A 19,646-nucleotide genomic window follows, 5' to 3' on the forward strand; every position below is an offset into this window, starting at 1 on the left:
CGTTCTCGTTCCCCATGGATCTGTAGTAGCACCTTTACAGTAGAGTCAGCCACACCCACCCACTGCAGAAGCAAAGATCAAATCACTGGAAATTGTGTTGCAAATGACGTGGTGTTTTGAGGGTCCCCACATGTCCTGCAAAACCTAGCGTTAGACACTTGTTTTCCAGTGATGGGAAAAAGGAGAACACTGCTAAAATGCGCTGGAAATATTAGTGAGGTCCTGGAGAACTTGAGCTCTTGAGCAACTGAGATAATATACATATTTTAGCTACTGATGCCATGTTGACTGTGAAGCAGTACGGTCATGTGGACGGACACATCTTGTTTGTTTAATATTAATTAATAATGGAAGTGTAATTGAACTTGCTCATTAGAACCATTTGCTATGAATAAATAGATCACTGTTCAGCATGTTTCACCCTTATGTTGGCAAAAGTTTATTTAAGAAATTTTTTTTTTTAAATTGCAGCATATCCATCCAGGCCTGGATTTGCCAGTAGTGTAAGATGCTATTTGGCACATTTATCACTAATGAGTGGAGCACAGAAAAACGATAGTCATGTCTGTAAGGGAAATGCTAAAGTATTTATTTATAAATAAATAAATATATATTTATATTTAGAAACAAACTGTTCTTTTAATTACCATCAATTGAACAATCCCTCTTCTTTAATGAACAACTACATTAAAAGGGAAAGCAAGCAAACATGGATAAACCAGTCTACTAAGTATAGATGTAAGACTTTTCACTCAACTTTGTGAATTGGGCCTCGGACGTTTCTGGCTACACACTGATGTCCATGGACCACTGGTTCTTCAGTAATTTAGCTGGATTAGGTCGAGTTTAACTGCCTTTAACTTGATCAGATAATCTCTCGTTTCACTCCCGGTTTGGGTGTTTTCACTAATAAACGCAGCCCTACTGCCGTCTGTTTTGCCACTCTGACTAAAGGGGGCGTGTCCCAGCGAGAATATGATGTCAGTACACAAACTCTATTGAGGGATTGTTAATTAAAGTCTCTAAATCTAATTTCTCTACTTTGATCATTAAGGGGCTCCATACTAGTACTTAAGACTTGACTGTCCATGTCCAAGAGCGGCCCTAATACCACTGTCTATAAACCTAGTTTATAAATATGTTTATTGCGCTCACTGTAGGTTTAGAACTTCTAGAAAGTGTCCTGATCAAGGTGAAAACACTACAAATAATTTTTATTTTATATATATATATATATATATATATATATATATATATATATATATATATATATATATATATATATATATATATATATATATATATATAATATGATGGTTTATGAAAAGCAGGCCATATGTGTCCACTAGGTGGCAGCACAAGACCCAGCTGATTTATGGCATATTTTCTGCTGCATGTTTGAAAGATGAAGCACTTCATTTGCGACCCTTGTGTCTGTTACATTTAATAATACTAGCATTTCTTAACTGCATTTAATTAAATGTATTTATGCAGCATAACATTCATCAAAGCCATCCTTCAGGTTTCCTTGTTCATTTTTGCGAGAGTCACTGCTACTGATTAGCCTGTAAAGGATAATCCAACCTGGCTCATTCATTCACACACAATATTCTATTCCCAAAAGATGCCTAATCAGTCAATCCTTCAATCAGATACATGCAGCAGTGGCTGGAAAATATGTAGTGTGACTTTTACACATTTCTTTATTTTAAACTGGAACACATACTGTAGTGTGGGAGAATCTTCTCCCTGCTTGTTTACAGTGGAATCAACATGTTGCATAGGTTCTTGACTAGTGGACAAAGTGTTTGGTCTAAGCTCCTGATGCTTCTCAAAATACAGACCGTACAACATCCATATACCATCTCTGGAAGTTAACAGATCCATAGTATAGTAATTTATAGAATGTGCCCTAACTTTATGCTCCTCATCCAAACATGCGCGCAAAAGTGCTCCTTCATTCACGCAAGGGGAGCCATTCGCCTGGACTTTCTAGACTCCTTCCCCATCTACACAGAGAATAACACAAACAGTGGTCAGGGGTCCAGTGTCGGGATGGAATCCTTAGATTCGGTCCTCATCTAAGACACTACTTAAACATTCAGTCTCTTGGATGCATTAAGCAGGATGGTAAATCTCTGCTCAGCAGTAGCAGTCAGACCCAGGTGTAATGTCACATGGCAATTCTCAGACTAAACTAACCCATTTTGTTAAAGCATGGATGATTAAAAAAAAAAAAAAAAGTCACATGATACATATTTGGCTGAAATATGACCAAAATATTTAAACTAAGCATTGTGACACTGGTCGATTGGCTCTTTTAAATGATGTGTGTTTGTGCACACAGTTACATAATCCCCTACACAGTTTGCAGCTTGCCTCAAAACTGTCCCTGTAATTTCTGTGACCAGAACATATCAAGAAAGCATTGAGGGGAACCTCGAGCTGCAGAAGAACATGTACTGTATACCGGCCAGCTGAAGAACACATACATGAGTGAGTGACTGATTCCCAAGAGGCCAGAAACATGTTCTCCGTCTGCATGACAGCAGTCTAAAGACTGAAGCAGTAATGCATGCAGTGCAGCCAGTCTGATGGCTCTGGGATATGTGGGAATGCTTTTAAATTCCAGCCTTCCTCATGGCTTGGAACTCACTTTAAAGCAGAGATGTACAGTAACGACGTTGAACTACTTCACTACTGTACCTCAGTACTAAAACGCTGTATCTGGTCTCTGCTGGAGTATTATTATTTTTCTCCTACTTCTACTTTTTTACTTCACTTCATATTTTGGATGAGTTTAAAACTTTTACTCCAGTATATTTTTTTGTGCTGCATCGTTAAAATTATACAAAAATGGTATGAATAATTTGAAACACAGATTATCACCACTGGGGTGCCGAGTCGGCCTCCCGAAAGATTGTGAAGTAACGGCCTTCAAAAATTCACCGTCAAATTTGAAGAATCATATCATGGGAAGTTACTAAAAATAATACACAAATGGCACACCAGCTTGAGCCATCAGTAATCACTAACTAGCTAAGCTAACTAGCTCACCAAGCCACGGTTTATATGACTACATAACACAATACTTGAACTTTTACTTTCAGTACTTAAGTAGTAAATTGTCTAATAAACTTTTTGCAATACTTAAGTACAAAATATGTTGAATACTTTAGTACTTCCACTGAAGTACGGTGCTTCTACACAAACGCTTCTACTCCTACTCCATTCACTGTTTTGAAGAAGCATTTGTACGTTTACTCAAGTCTGGGTCTCTAGTACTTCATATATGTCTGCTTTAAAGTGACTACCTATGCCTGTAGCACAAGACTGAACAGCCACACAATGCTTTAGAAGAGGCTATACTCAATTTACAGTGACAAGCTAAAGTTTGAGAATATGTCTGTTATTGTGAATAGTTAAGTAAGTAGAAAATAAACTAATCTCCATTAAACATAAACTATAATAACATTAAATATGAAACGATCTACAGTCAAAATTTAATGCAAAATTAGTGTATTATTTTTGTTTTGTACAATTTTAAAGTAAAAAGAAAATCAGGACAGTAGTACCATGCAAAGGTTTGGACACCCCAAGTGATTCGAGATCTCAGGCCTTAATTATCTTGTTATGGCTATGGCTTGTTCCCAAGCCACAGCTGGTGTGAATTGTAAAGTTTTGTAAATACTTCAACCTTGTCCAAACAATAAGCTGTCATAGGCTAATCTAAGCAGCTGACTAGCACTCTGGACATGAAAATAACCGATACCGAGCATGAGCAATTTCCCCAGTTTGTAGTGTAATTAGGAACTGCTGGAACGCTGGAAGGCCAGTCAAAAAAAAAAAAAAAAAAAAAAAAAGACCTTCAGGAAGATTTAGCACAGATTTAGTCTGGAGTGGTGGTGCACTATTCTACTGTGCAGCAACACCTGCGCAAACAGGACCTTCATGGAAGAGTCATCAGAACATTCAGCCCCTGACGTTTAAAATGAAGATCTAGACCAGCCTAATGCATGCTGGAAACAAGTGGATTGTGGACTGATGAAGTTAGAATAGATTTGGTTGCAATGAGCAAATTGTCACTATCCAATGAAAAACATTTATCTTCAAAATGCTGACTTTACAGGAGAAGTGTTATTAACTTTGGAAGTAAATGTAAAATTCCCCCTCAAGTAATTTAGAGCATTTCTATTGGTCCACTCATCCAAACATTTTTACACAGTGTACAGAGCAGCTTCAGGGTTCAGTGGTGAAAACTAAAAACGGACAAAAATAGATACATGGTTGTCATTGGACAGCATTGACATTGACATTGCTATATATATATATATATATATATAAATAATGTATTCCTGTAACTGTAAAAGATGGAAATAAAAAAATAATTTATTGAAAATAATAAAATCTTTAACTTTATTGGAAATCATACATTTACTTAAGATTCAAAATTTGACTGGAGTGCCCAAACATTTGCATGCCACTGTGTGTGTGTGTGTGTGTGTGTGTGTGTATACATATATGTAAGTTTTCACTATTCTGAATATATAACCATTATCTCTTTAATTGCTGGTAGGTATCAGATAAAACAACAAACAAGAGAGAAGAGAGTTCACTAAAAACCGGGATTTTACAGTGACTGAAATCAGAGAACACCACTGACTCTTTCAGACTCTGTACCACAGTTGTTAGCACAGATACTTTAAAAGCTACATGATTCCTTTACTATCCCACTTCTCACTACATAAGCAAAAATATCTGTTAAGCCAAAAGGTCCTGATTCAATACTGTATTTAATGTGCCCTTGCCAACGTCTATTTGGCCCCCTTGCAGAGGACAGTGAGGAGCGGATTATTCAACGGCATACGCTCACCCTCAGCTAGGTTGGCATCAGTGTGCTAATTAGTTAGCCACACCAACATTCCAATGCAAAAGGTTTATGAGACGTCTGAACATAATGCAGAAAACAAAAACTTGTGAATTAAAGCTGGCTGTGAGCTTTGGTTTAGAAACTGTGGCGTCTCAACTGCTTTGTTCTTGTCAGCCATGTAGCCTTTAGCCTGCAAACTAGGATGCTAGCAGAGTAAGGTCATTAAGCTGTGTCAGCAAATATGGTAGTCTGCAACTTAAAGCCCAGCGAGTCGAATAGTATGGTTTTGAAATATTCAGTATATGACAGGGCAACAGCGCATGCTGCTATGATTTTCAAGTTCTGCTGCTAAAGTTGACATTGGTGTTCACTGACCCCTCACCCTCTGAGGGCTCATCTAACGAACTCCACTTCAGCAGTAATGGACCAGCCCTTAAGATGGTGCTGGGGGGGTCATGGGGGGAAATGGGGAAGTCAAGTGGATGAGTGCTTGTTAAAACTAGCACTGAAACGGGACCTATTACAATTTGGTGAAGTAGCTCATCAGGGCTGTGTTTTCCCCCCAAAAGCCTTTCAGGGTGTCCACTGTGCTACAGCTTTGGAACACCAAACCCTAACCTATGAGGAAGCACACACGAATGAGCAAACATCAAATCAGAGCAAAAGTAACAATACAAAGTGGTTTCCCATTGTAATATCTGGCATCCACATGTAAATTCTTCCAGCAGAAGGGCAGAAGAGCATCCTGGAGCACCAGACAGGACGTCAGGTCTTTTGGTAGCTGTTGAGCCGGGCTACTCCATTCTTGGGTCTTTGGGTAGGGCTGGGCTTGGTAAATCCACTCCATTATTATTTGTTTTTGGGGGTTTTTTTTGGCACCTTTAACTCTCTGGTAGAAACAGTCAGCCTCTGCCCCAGTGCAGTCCGGCTCCACGTGTTCCATTGGCTGGCCAGTGCTCTTTCCCCATGGCTCCACTTCTCTGTGGGCTGGCCTCTGTGATGGACAGGTAGCCTATGGTTTGATTTCCTCAGCAGTTCGTCTTCCACAGAGGATTGTGGTACACCCAGCCTTCTCCCTGCACATGTAAGCACACATATTTTTTTGTAAAAAAATAAATTATTCATATTTTGTTTACCAGAGAAAAAAGCTAATTTATTTTGTAGATTGTAGATTAGCATGCAATGTGCTAGCAGTGGAAGCTTGGGGATTTGTTCTGAGATGAGCACGGCTAAACTAATAGCCATACAAATGCTCCACTGAGACAGACGGAGATATTATTGTGCTCCTTGACTTGTCTGCTCCCTCCACTCTATTATTATTATTGCTCTGTCTGACAAAGTGAGTAGGCGAAAGAGAAAGAAATCTTGATGGAACTGCTACTGTCTTGACAAACTATTCACCCTCAGGGCCCCAGCCTTCGTGCCGGAGAGAAAATGAAGTGAGAGGATTTAGCGAGACAGTTTTTGAATGGTACCAAGATGTCTCACCTCTTTGATGAAGTACTTGGGTTTCCAGGGAGTATTCGTGGCTGCTCTTTGCTTCCCCTCGCTGCGCTGCCTTTCCTCCAGCTGGTGCTTGTGCTCTGTAGCCACGTCAATGTCTCCCGTCTTCAGCGCCGCGGTCACGTGCTGCCACAGCCTCCTGCCAGTCATAACCGCAGGAGAAAGATATGGCCTATGTTAATTATATAATGATATGGCCTTAATTCACGTTTACCGGGCAGCTTGTGAAGACATCACAGGCTGTTATTAGCAACACATTACTCATTCTACACTCATCGTCCACCAACCATATAAGAGAGAATTAGAGTTTTACCTAGTTCTTAAATGGTCAGGACCCCACAGGACCACCACAGAGCAGGTATTATTTGGGTGGTGGGTCATTCTCAGCACTGCAGTGACACTGACATGATGGCGAGGCATTAGTAGTGTATGTTGCACTGGTACGAGTGGATCAGACACAGCAGTGCTGCTGGAGTTTTTACACACCTCAGCATCACTGCTGGACTGAGAGTAGTTCACTGACCAGAAACGTCCAGCCAACTACGTCCAGTGGGCAGCGTCCTGTGACCACGGACTACAGGATAACCAACCCAAACTGTGCAGCAAAATATGAGCTTCTTTCTCTGACTGGACTATGTGTGACAGTAAACACTAAATACTAACAGCACAGTAAACACTAACAGCACTGCAGCGTCTGATCCACTCGTACAGAGAATGATGCACCACCCAAACAATAGCTGCTCTGTGGTGGTCCAGTGGCGTCCTGACCATTGAAGATCAGCGTGTAAGGAGGTTAACAAAGTATGCACAGAAACAGATGGACTGCAGTCTGTAATTCTACAACCACAAAGTGCTCCTATATGGTAAGTGAATGTATTGTACGAATGTGTCACACAACAAAAATTGACACACTGTTATCTACACATCACTGTGTCGCACAGCCTCTCGTGGCGTCCTGCTTTATTAGAGTAGAACATTTTTTGAAAGGCAGCCTGGTGCTCAGGGCCAAATCAATACAAAAAGCCTGTGCATTAGGAGCAGCTCCATTCAGCTCATGTCTCTTTGTTGTGTGCTGTGGCAGGGATGACATGTGTCAGAGGGGAATGGAAAAGCAGACCTTTCTGAACTGCGCTCTCCCTGCACAAAACCAGCTTAGTGCTTAGTGCCTCTGTATCCTCTTTTGATTGCATTAGGCTGCGATGCTAATGCCAGTCTGATAGCGTTACACTGCTCTGATGTGCCTCTGCTCTGCCTATTTGCCCAGCCATGGGTCTGGCTCTCAGTCTGCAGTAAGCAGCATTAGGCTTATTAAGCGAGTGCACCAGAGAAGCAGAGTAGTGTGAGGGTACCCATGTTGCATAAGAGGTCCACTGGGGATGGACAGGAGAAGAGTGTTATATTTTAAATACACAGTTCTGCTCCTAAAAGCTCGCCACCAATCCACCCAGCCACTGTGTGTGAAATGAGAAGAATTCCCAGCAAATCCCACTCACAGCTATGATCTTTGCTGAGAGTGATTCAGTTCGGCGCAAAGTTTGTATCACAGCCATCTAGGCCATGATCAAAATCAGGAACAGCTGGGGAAAAAAAGCTTTTGAAATATATCAGTCTGGAAAGGAGTCATATTTCCTCAGGAAAACCGGCAAACCTTAACAGGAGTCGCAGACCTGACAAAATGTCCTCAATAGTGCAGCAGTTAATCATCCAGGAAGTCTCCTAAGCGTCCAGGAAAACATCCAAAGAACTGCAGATCTCTCTCTGGCCTCAGCTAATTACAGTGTTTATGACTCCACAGAAAAAAAGAATGGAAACATGCATGCTGGTCTCACATTTGCAAATGAACACTTGGACAAACCTTAAACAATATTCTATGGACAGATTTCTCTGAAGTGTATGATCAGTCATTTTATGTATGCCATAATGCAAGACTTGAAACAATTCCAAATTAGGGTCACCACACCAACATTCAAACATGGTGGTGGTAGTGCGATGTTGTGGAGATGATTTGATGCCTGGACCAGAACAACTTGCTATTATTGAAAGAATCATGGATTCTGATTTTTAGAAGACATTTATTATGCATAATGCAGCAATGCAGAAATGTCAAAAAGATTCTGTGGTAGGGTTAGTTGCAGCTGATGCTACTGAAGGTCCTGCCACAAGTTTTTCATGTTAAGTTTAAACACTTTCCTCACTCTGTTGATCTGAACGTGCACTTCTTAAAGAAAGAATACAGTCAAATTGAGAATATTTAATACTGTATTCTACATTAGCTTACCGTGACTCATATTGGCTCTGTTTTTCTAGGGGGCGGATCTTCTTCTTAATCACTGGCAGCTTAGATGTGTCAATCACTTTGGTTTCTCCGCTGCTGTAGGTAAACTCAAGGGTACCGTTCCACTCCCCTTGGGCCTTGCACACAATGGTGCTGGTGGGGTTGTGCTTGACCTCGGCTGTCACCCTGTTGGAGACAACACAGTGCAACATGAACCTAAAGGAGAGGCTGGAAACACAGAGTTCATTTTGGTGTGCCTATGCCTTTAAACAATTTGGGACAGCCCATACGATAATGTCATGTCTTTGGAAGCTTCTGATAGCAACATCTAAGTTATTGGCAACATCTAAGTTATTTAAAGACATACCTGTGAATGTATTTTTGGGCACACCTGAAATTACTGGATTTTTGTGTAACATCATGAGAAAGTCAAAAGAAATCAGCCAAGATATCAAGAAGAGAATTGTGGCTCATCCTTGGGTGCAATTTCTAGATGGCTGAAGGTGCCTCGTTCATCTGTACAAACAATTATATGCAAGTACAAACATGATGGGAATGTCCAGTCATCATACCGCTCAGGAAGGAGGATTTTTAAAGATAACACATGGTTTAAAAGGTAAGCAATGATTAAGGCAGTTTTTATTATGTTGCTTTTATGGAGCTTCCACTTCTTGTTGGCTACATTAACACCATAGCTTCACAGCTCCAGTGCAAAACTAAAGAAGCAAACCTTGATGGACTATATTGGGGGTAAAGGAAATGAAATGTTGGTATTTTAACAAACTATTCCCTTGATATCAACAATCTACTTGGCACTGCTACCCATCAGCCACCCCATATTCACTTAGCTGTAAATGAATGAAGTCAGAGGGGGCTGAAATACTTCCACTGCCACAGAGTTATAATCACACACTCACCTGTGCACTTTTCCTCCATAGAAGGGTTTGGTGTGGAAGGTCACTGTCGCTGAGTAGCCGCTCTTAGCACAGCAGATAGAAACTTTCCCTCCTAACTCCACCCAAGGCACGGTGAGGATGGAGCGGGCATAGGCGCAGGGCAGCGTGAACACATACTGCTCATCATGCTCCAACAAGTGCAGCACCCCTGACAAACATACACAAATTTCTTTCCTTTATTACTCGTTAACTGTGTGTGATGCACTGACTAATGGGAGGAACTGGTCCTAACCCTGTATAATTTTTACACAGACATGGATTTAGTTGGATTAGTGTTTGGATAAAAATAGTGAATTCAATGCATTTGAACGCAATAAACTGTCACTAGAAAAAGAGAGAAAAGATCTGAATTGAGAAATGTAACATTCCAAACAAACATTAAGTAGATCAAATCCAAGTATTTCATTTTAATCTTTATTATAATAGTGACCTCATCATGAACATCATGCAAAAACCTCAAAATGGTAATGGAGGAGGTCACTGACTGTCTTCACCCTTCCAGTGTTGGGAGCATTGCATGTGATGGAGGGAGAATATGTGTGGTTGGGTTACTGGTGTTCCAAATTAAGAAGAAAATGAGTAAAATCAGAAATATATATATTTTTTAAACGTATAAAGACAAAAGCAGCAAAAATGGAAATTAAAGGGGTTTTTTGCAGGACAATAGTGATGTGCAAATGAGCCCTCTAAACAAGCATATTATACCATGTTCAATAGAGAAGGGACTGTTTCAAGTCAGTGTTTTTCACTGAAACAAAGACAATATTTTGATCAGATTAATGCAGACCCATCAAGACACATTCTTGACTCTTCACTGTATTTTTAATGATACTGCACTCTCAACACGTAGCAAAATGAATCACAATAGTACTGTCCGTGTCATCCATCCCCACTTTAAACTGCTTTAGTCAGTTATGATGCAGAAGTTTACATCAGCTTCGTGGGTGGCTGATGCAAAACTGCTTACTGAAAATACTAAATCTCTCTGATTATATGTATTTAAACTGCATCTGACTGCTGCTCCTCTTTTTGTAATGTGTAATAATAAGATGAATGCAGCCGTCATACAGACTGTAGGCAGCTGTGCGAATCCATGCCGGCATGGCCCTCTCCCCAGCTTACATAATGGACAGCTGTCTTGTGGCAGAATCTGCTTTGGGCATTGGGCCAGGTCTGAGAGCAGCACATCTGTTTCCCCAGGACAGGAGCGCTGGAGGGGGGCACTGCACGCTTCCCTGCCCACACACCTCTGCTCCACAGGGCACTGGCATCCTGCAGCTAGCACAGGCACTCTGGCACATCCATGTGAGACTGGCCGCTGTGGTCAGCACTTCTCTACTGCCACCAGCAAACCGTATAACAGAACAGACCAAGATGGCTGCATGTGGGTGCATTAGGAAAATGGCCATTTTTATAGCCAGAATGGCTATAGAATGTCAAAAAGTGATTCAAATCCAGGATCTAAATGACTTAAATGATGCTCAACAGACCACATGGATTGGGAAAGTTTAAGATATGCTACACTGATGTCTAACTCTGTTTTGTGTCATTCTCCTGCTACTTCTCTCTCTTTCTGAATGATCCTAGAGAGCAATATGGGAAATATGGGAAATATGTCATATTAGGGATATAGAAGTAATAAAGAACTTGAGAACAACAACTAAATAACTGCAAGCCTTTGAGTGTTCATGACAACTGTCAGGAAACCAGTGGACAATGATGAGATCCCTGGCAGAATAGGAAACCACTGTCACCAAGTTTTCCAAGACACATCTACATTATCTCCTAAAGCTCTGTAACAATCCCTGTTTACCCCCGGTGACTTTACTTCAGTATCTGGACTATAATCTGAATTGATTTTAGCCACATGCATTTACACTTGAGAGTCTCTCAGACTGAAATCCGACACCTGTGTGGGATAGAATCTGCAAACTTGCTCATCGCATGGTGAGCATGTTTAAACTGCTATAACTCAGAGGACCTCCTGAAGTGATTTGAGTAATTAGATTTGTATCTGGGTTCAATTAGTGTTTACACTTGCAATTCTTATGTGGTTTGGCCTAATTCAGATATAATCTTGATAATCAATACACATAAAATAATCAGATGTAAGCAGTGTCCATGTATTATGCAAATATCTAAGGAATCTAAAGATGAGCTTTGTAGCCAACACAATAATAGAACATAATGCACAGTACTACTACTTCACGTTTGTATTGTGGGGCACACCAAGTGAAATAATTATGAAGAAATAATATACACTGCAACTGTCATATTATAATTTTACCATATAGTTTCTAATGTAGAGAAAGTTAACTTCAGACTCAAGGCTGAGAAGCGGACTGAGGGAGTGAAGAGGTTTAGACATGAGATATTTTAAAAAAACAAAAAGAGCATCACAGATGGAGCTCCATAGGGGCTGAGAGCCGAGGCCAGATCAAACAGGTATGAGAGTGTCCTTTCATAGTGCTACAGCTTAAACCCATTTGTGCGTTCAATATGTTCTAAACAGTGAACCAAGACCAAGACCATAAGGATGATATATATAAAAATCGTCTGGCACTCATCTGAAGTGTCCCATTAGATAGCAGACCAGATTTAAAAGATGCTAAAGTAGGAGAACACAATGCACATTACTCCCACTTCTCTTTTTGTACTGTGGGCACACTGAGTAGAATCATTATGAAGCATTTACCACTCAAATCCTCATAAATCCTCATCAACTCGCTCTCCTTCTCATTAGCATAGCGTGCAGTACTCTAGGGGGATTAGCGCGATCCGTCTTGTAAGTAATTAATGCTGTCCTAATTACAGCGAAGTCGTAATTGGCTGAGGTTGGCAAGCCGATACAACTTCCCCCTGAAACATCATCCACTTCACTGAGCACCTGTAAGCCTGCCAGTGCTGGAAACATGACAGGAAGAGAGGGACTACCGTGCTGCTGCATTGTGTATGTGTTTGTCTGTATGTTATAAGGCATTTGAATTATAGTAGGCACAAAACAATTTAATGCGATAAGAAAGAGACAGGGAGAAAGAGAGAGTAAGACTCTTAGTGTATAAGTGTCTGACAGATAGCTGTATAGTGTGTTCAGCAGTAGCAGTCACTCGCCCTGAGGAGAGTCCATTCAGAGTCAGCTGATGTGAAACAGAATGTTCTTTGGACCCCCAATGACGACCACAATATTGATATTCAGAATACACAGAGATCTGTTCTCATTACCATGTTTTAAATCTTTAAATGTGTCTGTCCAGGGAAGAAGGCTTTCTACTAAATTTTGGAGCATTGCTGTGAGGATCTGATTGCATTCAGTGACAAGAGTGTTAGCAAGCTCAGTATGATCACCACTCCACCTCATCCTAAAAGTACTGGGTGGTGCACCATCGTTCCACAGCTCACTTCTGGGGACTAATAAAGGATTATCTTATCTTATCTTTATACCCCTCTAGCATGGTGTCAATAGGTAAGTCCTATTCTATTGGCAATACTTCTCTACATGAACTAGACAAGCTGTGTGTGCATTTGCACGTCAGTGTCAGCACAGTTCAAGTGAAGTTCAGGCACGATTTAAAACACATCTGATGTTGGGGGGGGGGTATGCTGGGACTAATCTGGAGGATCTGTGGACAGCAGTGAAGAATGTGTAAGAAGCAATTCATTTTTAAGTTAATAAATAAATAAATATGTATGATAATGTTGCACAAGGTTGTCCTTGAGACTAGAGGACTTAAAAACACAACACAGTCAAGGATTATTCTACCAGTATAGAAAAATTAAACTCACCCTCTCCAACCATCGACACCCCTACAGACATGCCCATAAACTTGCTCTTGGTCCAGACGTGGGTGTTGACGCACATGCGGCGCTCCTTGCACTCGCAGTAGAATCCTGAGACGGGTGGGTGGTGTGAGACTTGCTCGGCCACGAACCACAGCCGGCAGCAGTCCCCGGTTTTGGTTGAGGCAGGGGGCACAGGGCAAGGTGAGCTGGTAGTCCTGAGGGGCCGCACTCTCTCCCGCGGGACTTCCCAGCTGCAGCGGAAGGTTTCCCCCAGAATGGGGTTGTAGGGCTTCTTGGCTACGGCGCCTTTGCGACCCTCATGAAAGGCTGTCAAATAATACTCCACAAATCGAACAATGCGCTCCTCTGGCGTGGCTCCAGCTGTGATTGCCAGAAACATATCGGGATGGGCCATGAAGTTAGCATACATCTCCAGCAGTGAGCGCTTCTCCAGGATAAAAGTGGGTAGCACCACCTGGGAGAACGAAGAGAGACTGTGAGATCAGGCAATATGTCAAAAATATAATACTTGTATTGTATTTTCTAAGTTTATCAATCAAGTATTGTATTCAACATACGTGACAGGATTAAAAAATCTAACAATTGGTAAAACACATAGAAAAATGACATAATGGACTCAATCGGCTCCTTATATAAAGCTTTAATTTGTGATCACTGATTATTGGTTACACTCTCTCTGGAAATAATCTACATCTTTTTATTTTTTAATGAAGCATGCAGTAGGTCAGAGTTCTAAAAATAGTAAGGATACCTGCATGTTCAGTAAAGCATATGAAGTTATGTGATGTTATGTATTAGAGTAATGATAAAATAGAGAGTAGTAATCTAGTCTAATTGTTTTTCCAGAACAGTTCTTCTGTTTTCAGAGTAAAGTTTGTTAATGGGCTAGATGGGTAAAAGGCCCCAGCATTGGGCTGTGGGCAGTGGAACTGAGTTTTCTGGAATGATGGTGCTCAATTCAGCACTTTTGAGATGAGGTGTGGAGGTGTAGTTGAGGTGGGATGGTGGGACAGAACTTCCTGACCTCACTATCTCTCTTCCTGAATGCAATCAAATCTTCACAGCAATGCTCCAAAATCTAGTAGAAAGCCTTCCCTGGACAGTAGAGACAGTTCCTCTAACAAAAGCAGTATACATGTTTTAATAGCCTTGATTTCTGAAGAACAATATTTGAGAAGGTGTATGTCCCAATACTTTTGTCCATATAGCGTATGTGTTTTTTCAAAAAGCATCTTAGTGATAAAATAATCTTCAGTGGCTGAGAAAGCATCTCACTGCAAACTCTCTCTAGCAGTTAAGAACCACCTTTCCGGAAACCAAGCCCTGCTAGAAAGGGGCTTAGCTTTAGAATAACGGGCTCCTCAAATATTCCAAAGCAGGATTTCCAATGGGTTACTGAGTATGAGCTGAATTTATCGTTTGTGTAGAACTGGTAAATGGACAAACAAAAACTGCTCACTTAAACTGAAGGTTACTGCATTATGTATTCATACGATTATGAGTTCATCTTTTTTCAATAACACATTTTGGTATTCCTAAAAACCGCAAGTCTATTGATGCTAAAATGTGAAAAATGTAATCTAATTGTCAAAATAATTGGTTGGAATACTCTAATATATAGTTTCTAATATATAGCAAGCTTGGGAAACTGAGGGCCGAAGTCCAGCAGAGTTTGGTTATTTTCCTATTCTACACACCTACTAAACCTAGCGAATAGCAACTGAATACAATAAAGTGTGTTTGAACTGGAAAATCACCAAACAGTGCAGAAACCTAGCCCTTCAGCACTACAGAGAGACAGATGACCATTTTTAATTGTACCCAAGTCTCTCTCTCTGATTATAGATCCAATCATGTGTGCTCCTCACTTTCCCTCAGATCAATAAAGTTCCATCTACCGCTGAGATGTATTAATAAGTGTGTGATTCTGTCCATGGCATCTGCTCTGGCCTGCACTGGATCAATGCCCTGGTTGTTCCCCAAAGGGCTTAGCACTCTCTAACACACATCATTATCTTTACTCATCTGAGCCACCCCCCCCCCCTCTCCATAAATCTACACTGATCCCTGCTGATACACTGCTGAAACTGTTCCTGCAGGAAATATCAGAGCAGACAAAACAATCATCTCTTCTCTAGAGGTGCTCTGAAAGAGAGACTTCATAACCAATGGATTTTCATTAGCTCTGTCATGGCTGTTGAGACATGACCTCGATTCATCATGACAATTTTCTCAGTATCTGAGAAATCACAGAAATTGTAAGGCTAATGAAGCCTAATTAGGATGATTCAATCACGATACTTCATATTACACTCAGATCTGTGCCTGTGAGAATCTATAACAAAAGAAACAGGAAAGAACTAATCAAATTACAAGACATATCTTTATATCAAATGTGATTGTGTAATAACTGTAGGAATGATGTCACTGATATTCGTCAAAACCAAGGCAGTCTTAAATAATCTGACGTGATCATCTAATTCAATAAAATCTTACAAATATCCCAGATAGCATTACTCCTGCAGCTGAAACCCATTAACGTTATGAGCGGCCTGGTTCACACAATATAAATGAGAACTCTTTAGAGAGGACAGTCCGCAACAATTCCTAGTCACATACAGTATAATTCAAAAGTTTAGACATAAATATTCTTTAGAATGTAGACCACAAAACCTTTTTTAATTATACTGCTAAAATCAGCATATTGTTGCCCTCTTCATAAGTTTGGTTATGCTGTTTGTTTCATAGTCACTCAAAAAAAAAAAAAAAAGAGTTCTGCACCTGTGTTAATATTAATGCTTATATATTTAGAATGGGATGTAGGTAGGTGCCCCACTGTACATTTAATGTGTAGCTGTCCCAATATTTTTGTCCATATTGTGTATCATAACCTCACTGGACAAACTGTCAAATGATTTCTTTTTAGAACTTTCCAGTACCAATCATTTCAGGAAAATATCACACAAGTCTCTGGAGTCTTAGCCCACAAGCTCTTCCACAAACTAGGTCCACATGTCAGCTGGAGTTGATGTTTGCCTATTTCAGCATTTCGCCTGCTGTTCTAAATCCGGAATTAGAATTGAGGTCTGGTGATTCTACCGGTCAAGCAGTGTGCTAGTGATTCCTGTCTGCTGAACCTTTCACACTCAGATTTGGAAACAAACATCTGTAATGCTTACTTGACAGGACTGGCACAGTCCATACCAGGACATGCAACCCAGTATTAGGATAAAAAAAAAAATGACTATTTTTGTTTGAGGAGCTTATATTTTAGGTCCTAATTGTACTGCTACTCTACTCCACTGCCACTATTAGACAGCTATTCCTCTGGTCTTGCTTTCAGAAAATACAGAAGATGAATATTTTGGAGATGAGATTCTTGTTCAAACATCCAGCTAGCATCATACAGAAGTGATATGGGAAGAGAGAGAGCCACCCGGAGAGTGCAAGGGCAACTGTGCTTTCTTGGATAGGCAGCATGACCCAGGATTCCCTCGGGTCGTAGTTGCAGCACCTGAGTCCGCTGGACCACTCGGGGCACTCTTCCCTCCTTTATTTAATTTGGTATTTTCTGCTGATACTGGCCCAATGATCACTGTGATCACTGTGCACATATATGTGAGTGTGTGCACATACCCTTGTGAGGTCCATGCCCAGTTTGAGTTGGGACAGCAGGTGGAGGATGATGCTCCTCTGGTCATCCAGCACCCCCAGGTCCTCCTCCTCATTGTCCTCAGTGTCTGTGCTCTCCTCACCAGGGTCCACTGCATCTGGACTGGAATGCTGCTCAAACACACAAACAGGTTGTTAACTCTGGTGAACCATGACATCTAGCTCCTTCACAAAAATACTGGGACTGGTGACCTTTTTAGGAAAAAGAAGAAATAAAAACAATAAACATTTATTAGAAAGAAAAGTACTAGCAAGTAGGCGTTTCCTTTTCTGATATAAATCTGAATTTGCTATTTGTTCAGATAAGGCTGCCCCCTCAGCCCCAAATATCCATTCAATGACTTGACTAACATAAGAAATAAGAAATCCAAACATCCCTTAGAAAAAGTACACTTGGTTATATATTTAATAATGTAAAAAAAGTTCATTTCAGGTATTCTTTCCAATGTAGGACGTGTAGTAGTGTCATAATTCTCAATAGTGTCAATACTTCTTGAGACTAAATTGGCCTACATTTTAGGTTTAAAAAATGTAACATTTAACATTTAAGTATATGGTTTCCTTATGTTGCTTTTAGTAATTTGTTTGTCATGCAGTTTGACATGTCATGTATCTCCATTTTTGCTGTTTCTCATGCACTTGTTCAATTTGTACAAGTTTAATGATGAATGGACCAATAGATATACTCCAAAACGACTTTTTACATTGGCTTTTGTTGAACGTTAAGAAGGTTGTAAAGGTCGCTAACCCTGTAAAATTGTAAAAAAATAAAAAAAAATAAAATTAAATAAAATTATATAGACAGATTATACACACATATAATCTGATAAGTACATGAAAAGTCAACTGAAGCATACTCACTTTTTTTTGTTTAAAAGATGTACACCAATAGCACACTTTGTTTTTTTTACGGGATTTGAAATTGCTCAGATTCTTTGGACTTTTTTAGTCCAACGACTGAATTCATTTGTTGGACAGATAACAAAAAATCAGAATGGTATTCAGCCTAAGTTTGAAAAAAGGCACTTTTATGGTATTCATTCTTAAAAAACAAACAAACAAAAAAAAAACATGCCCTACATACTAAACGTTTTTTTTTTTTCTCTTTTTAGAGCAGCATAAGAGTTCAGGTTGGTAACAGTTATCAATCATTTCAATCAGAGCTATTTTATCCTGTTTGTTACTTAAGCCTCAGTATCTCAGTAAGTGCTGGATGCTAGCTGGATGCTGTTCAGTCTTGAGGTGCTCTTAGCTGGACTGTGCCGGCTAATGTGTTTGGTCTCTGCAGCAGTCACTCATGCGAAAGCCCTACATTGTTCCTAATGCATAATGTAAAGCAGCCCACATGTGCCTGCCCCAAAGCATTGTGGGAAGTGAATAAAAAGCTTCCATTGCTCCTAGGTTTGACCCCACCCCCTCCCCAAACACTGATATTGTTGACAGATTAGTGAGAAACATCACATCACTCTGTCTCAGTGGAGTATTTTTTTCCCCTCTTCTGCGAGTGCATGAGCGTGAGCAACACAGGACGACCAGATGGGAACTGTAAAAGCTGCATTATGAGCCAGGAGGGCAATTTAGCAATAGAGCATGATTCAGTGAATGAGCTTTAATCTAAAAAGTAACCAAGTATATGATCATATCTCCATTCAATCTGTTTAATCTGTTCTCTCTATGCAATGCTGGTATAGCTGGGGCTCAGTGGGGCGGAGGGGGGATGGGACAGGATGGCCTGGCTCTGTGCTTTGAGCAGCAGCAGGAGGAGCAGCAGCAGCAGCGGCAGCGTTTCACCTGAATATTTCATAGAATAGGAAGAACACGACCAAATGCTGCTCTTTTTTCCTCTACTCTTCTATCACACTGCCACACTCTCAGTCTCACATGCAGAACTGGATCAACAAGATTCATTCAAGGTCAAACCACAGGGGTCAATCAAACATCAGCATTCCACCACACGGGCCAATCAATATGGTCATAAAAGCAGAGCTAGTGATTTAACACAGAAAAATATACCACCGCTGTCACATGAAAACCTTGTATCTCCAGGTTTGCCAACTAGTGGTAGCACCACTTTTTGACATAGTGTAAATCTGGCAGTTGTTCTTTATATTGTTTCAATATTCCATGATGAATGGACCAATAGAAATGCTTCAAAACGAATGGAAAATCTTTTTACATTGACGTTCACTGAAAGTCAAGTAGGCTTTTTTACTTTTCCTGCAAAGTTGATATTTTGTAGATAAAGGCAGATACAAGGTTTTGGCGTGACAAAGACAATATACATATTTTTCATAACATTCTTCATTACTTTTGAAACTTTCTTTATTTTTTATGCCATAATTTGTCTTTTCTTTTTAATCACATTTCACATCATTTGTGCTCAGGGATATATGACATGACATGGTAAAGTTTATCCAGTGCAAAACTGACAAAACAACAACAACAACAGTATGCATTCTGTCCACCCTTTTGAGCTGATCCAAATCCAATTAAAGAACAAAAATCTATTTAACAACTTTACATAATCTGCACACACAAAAGACACGACCGAATGTTCCATACAAAGCAT

At 40.3% G+C, this 19,646-nt stretch overlaps 1 protein-coding gene across 1 annotated transcript in view; it reads right to left on the reverse strand.

Moving 5' to 3' along the window:
• Positions 1 to 4,388: 4,388 nt before the first annotated feature.
• The window catches only part of osbpl10b (oxysterol binding protein-like 10b), a 47,294-nt gene continuing 32,036 nt past the window's right edge, over positions 4,389 to 19,646 (reverse strand). The window contains exons 7-12 of the mRNA XM_072679851.1: positions 17,042 to 17,188; positions 13,388 to 13,859; positions 9,566 to 9,752; positions 8,652 to 8,834; positions 6,359 to 6,512; positions 4,389 to 5,946 (exon numbers count right to left, since the gene is read on the reverse strand). Of these exons, the coding sequence (XP_072535952.1) occupies positions 5,899 to 5,946; positions 6,359 to 6,512; positions 8,652 to 8,834; positions 9,566 to 9,752; positions 13,388 to 13,859; positions 17,042 to 17,188 (1,191 nt within the window). The 3' untranslated portion in view covers positions 4,389 to 5,898. The remainder of the gene's footprint in view (positions 5,947 to 6,358; positions 6,513 to 8,651; positions 8,835 to 9,565; positions 9,753 to 13,387; positions 13,860 to 17,041; positions 17,189 to 19,646) is intronic.

This window comes from Salminus brasiliensis, chromosome 5 (assembly GCF_030463535.1).
Source record: "Salminus brasiliensis chromosome 5, fSalBra1.hap2, whole genome shotgun sequence".
Taxonomy (NCBI): domain Eukaryota; kingdom Metazoa; phylum Chordata; class Actinopteri; order Characiformes; family Bryconidae; genus Salminus; species Salminus brasiliensis.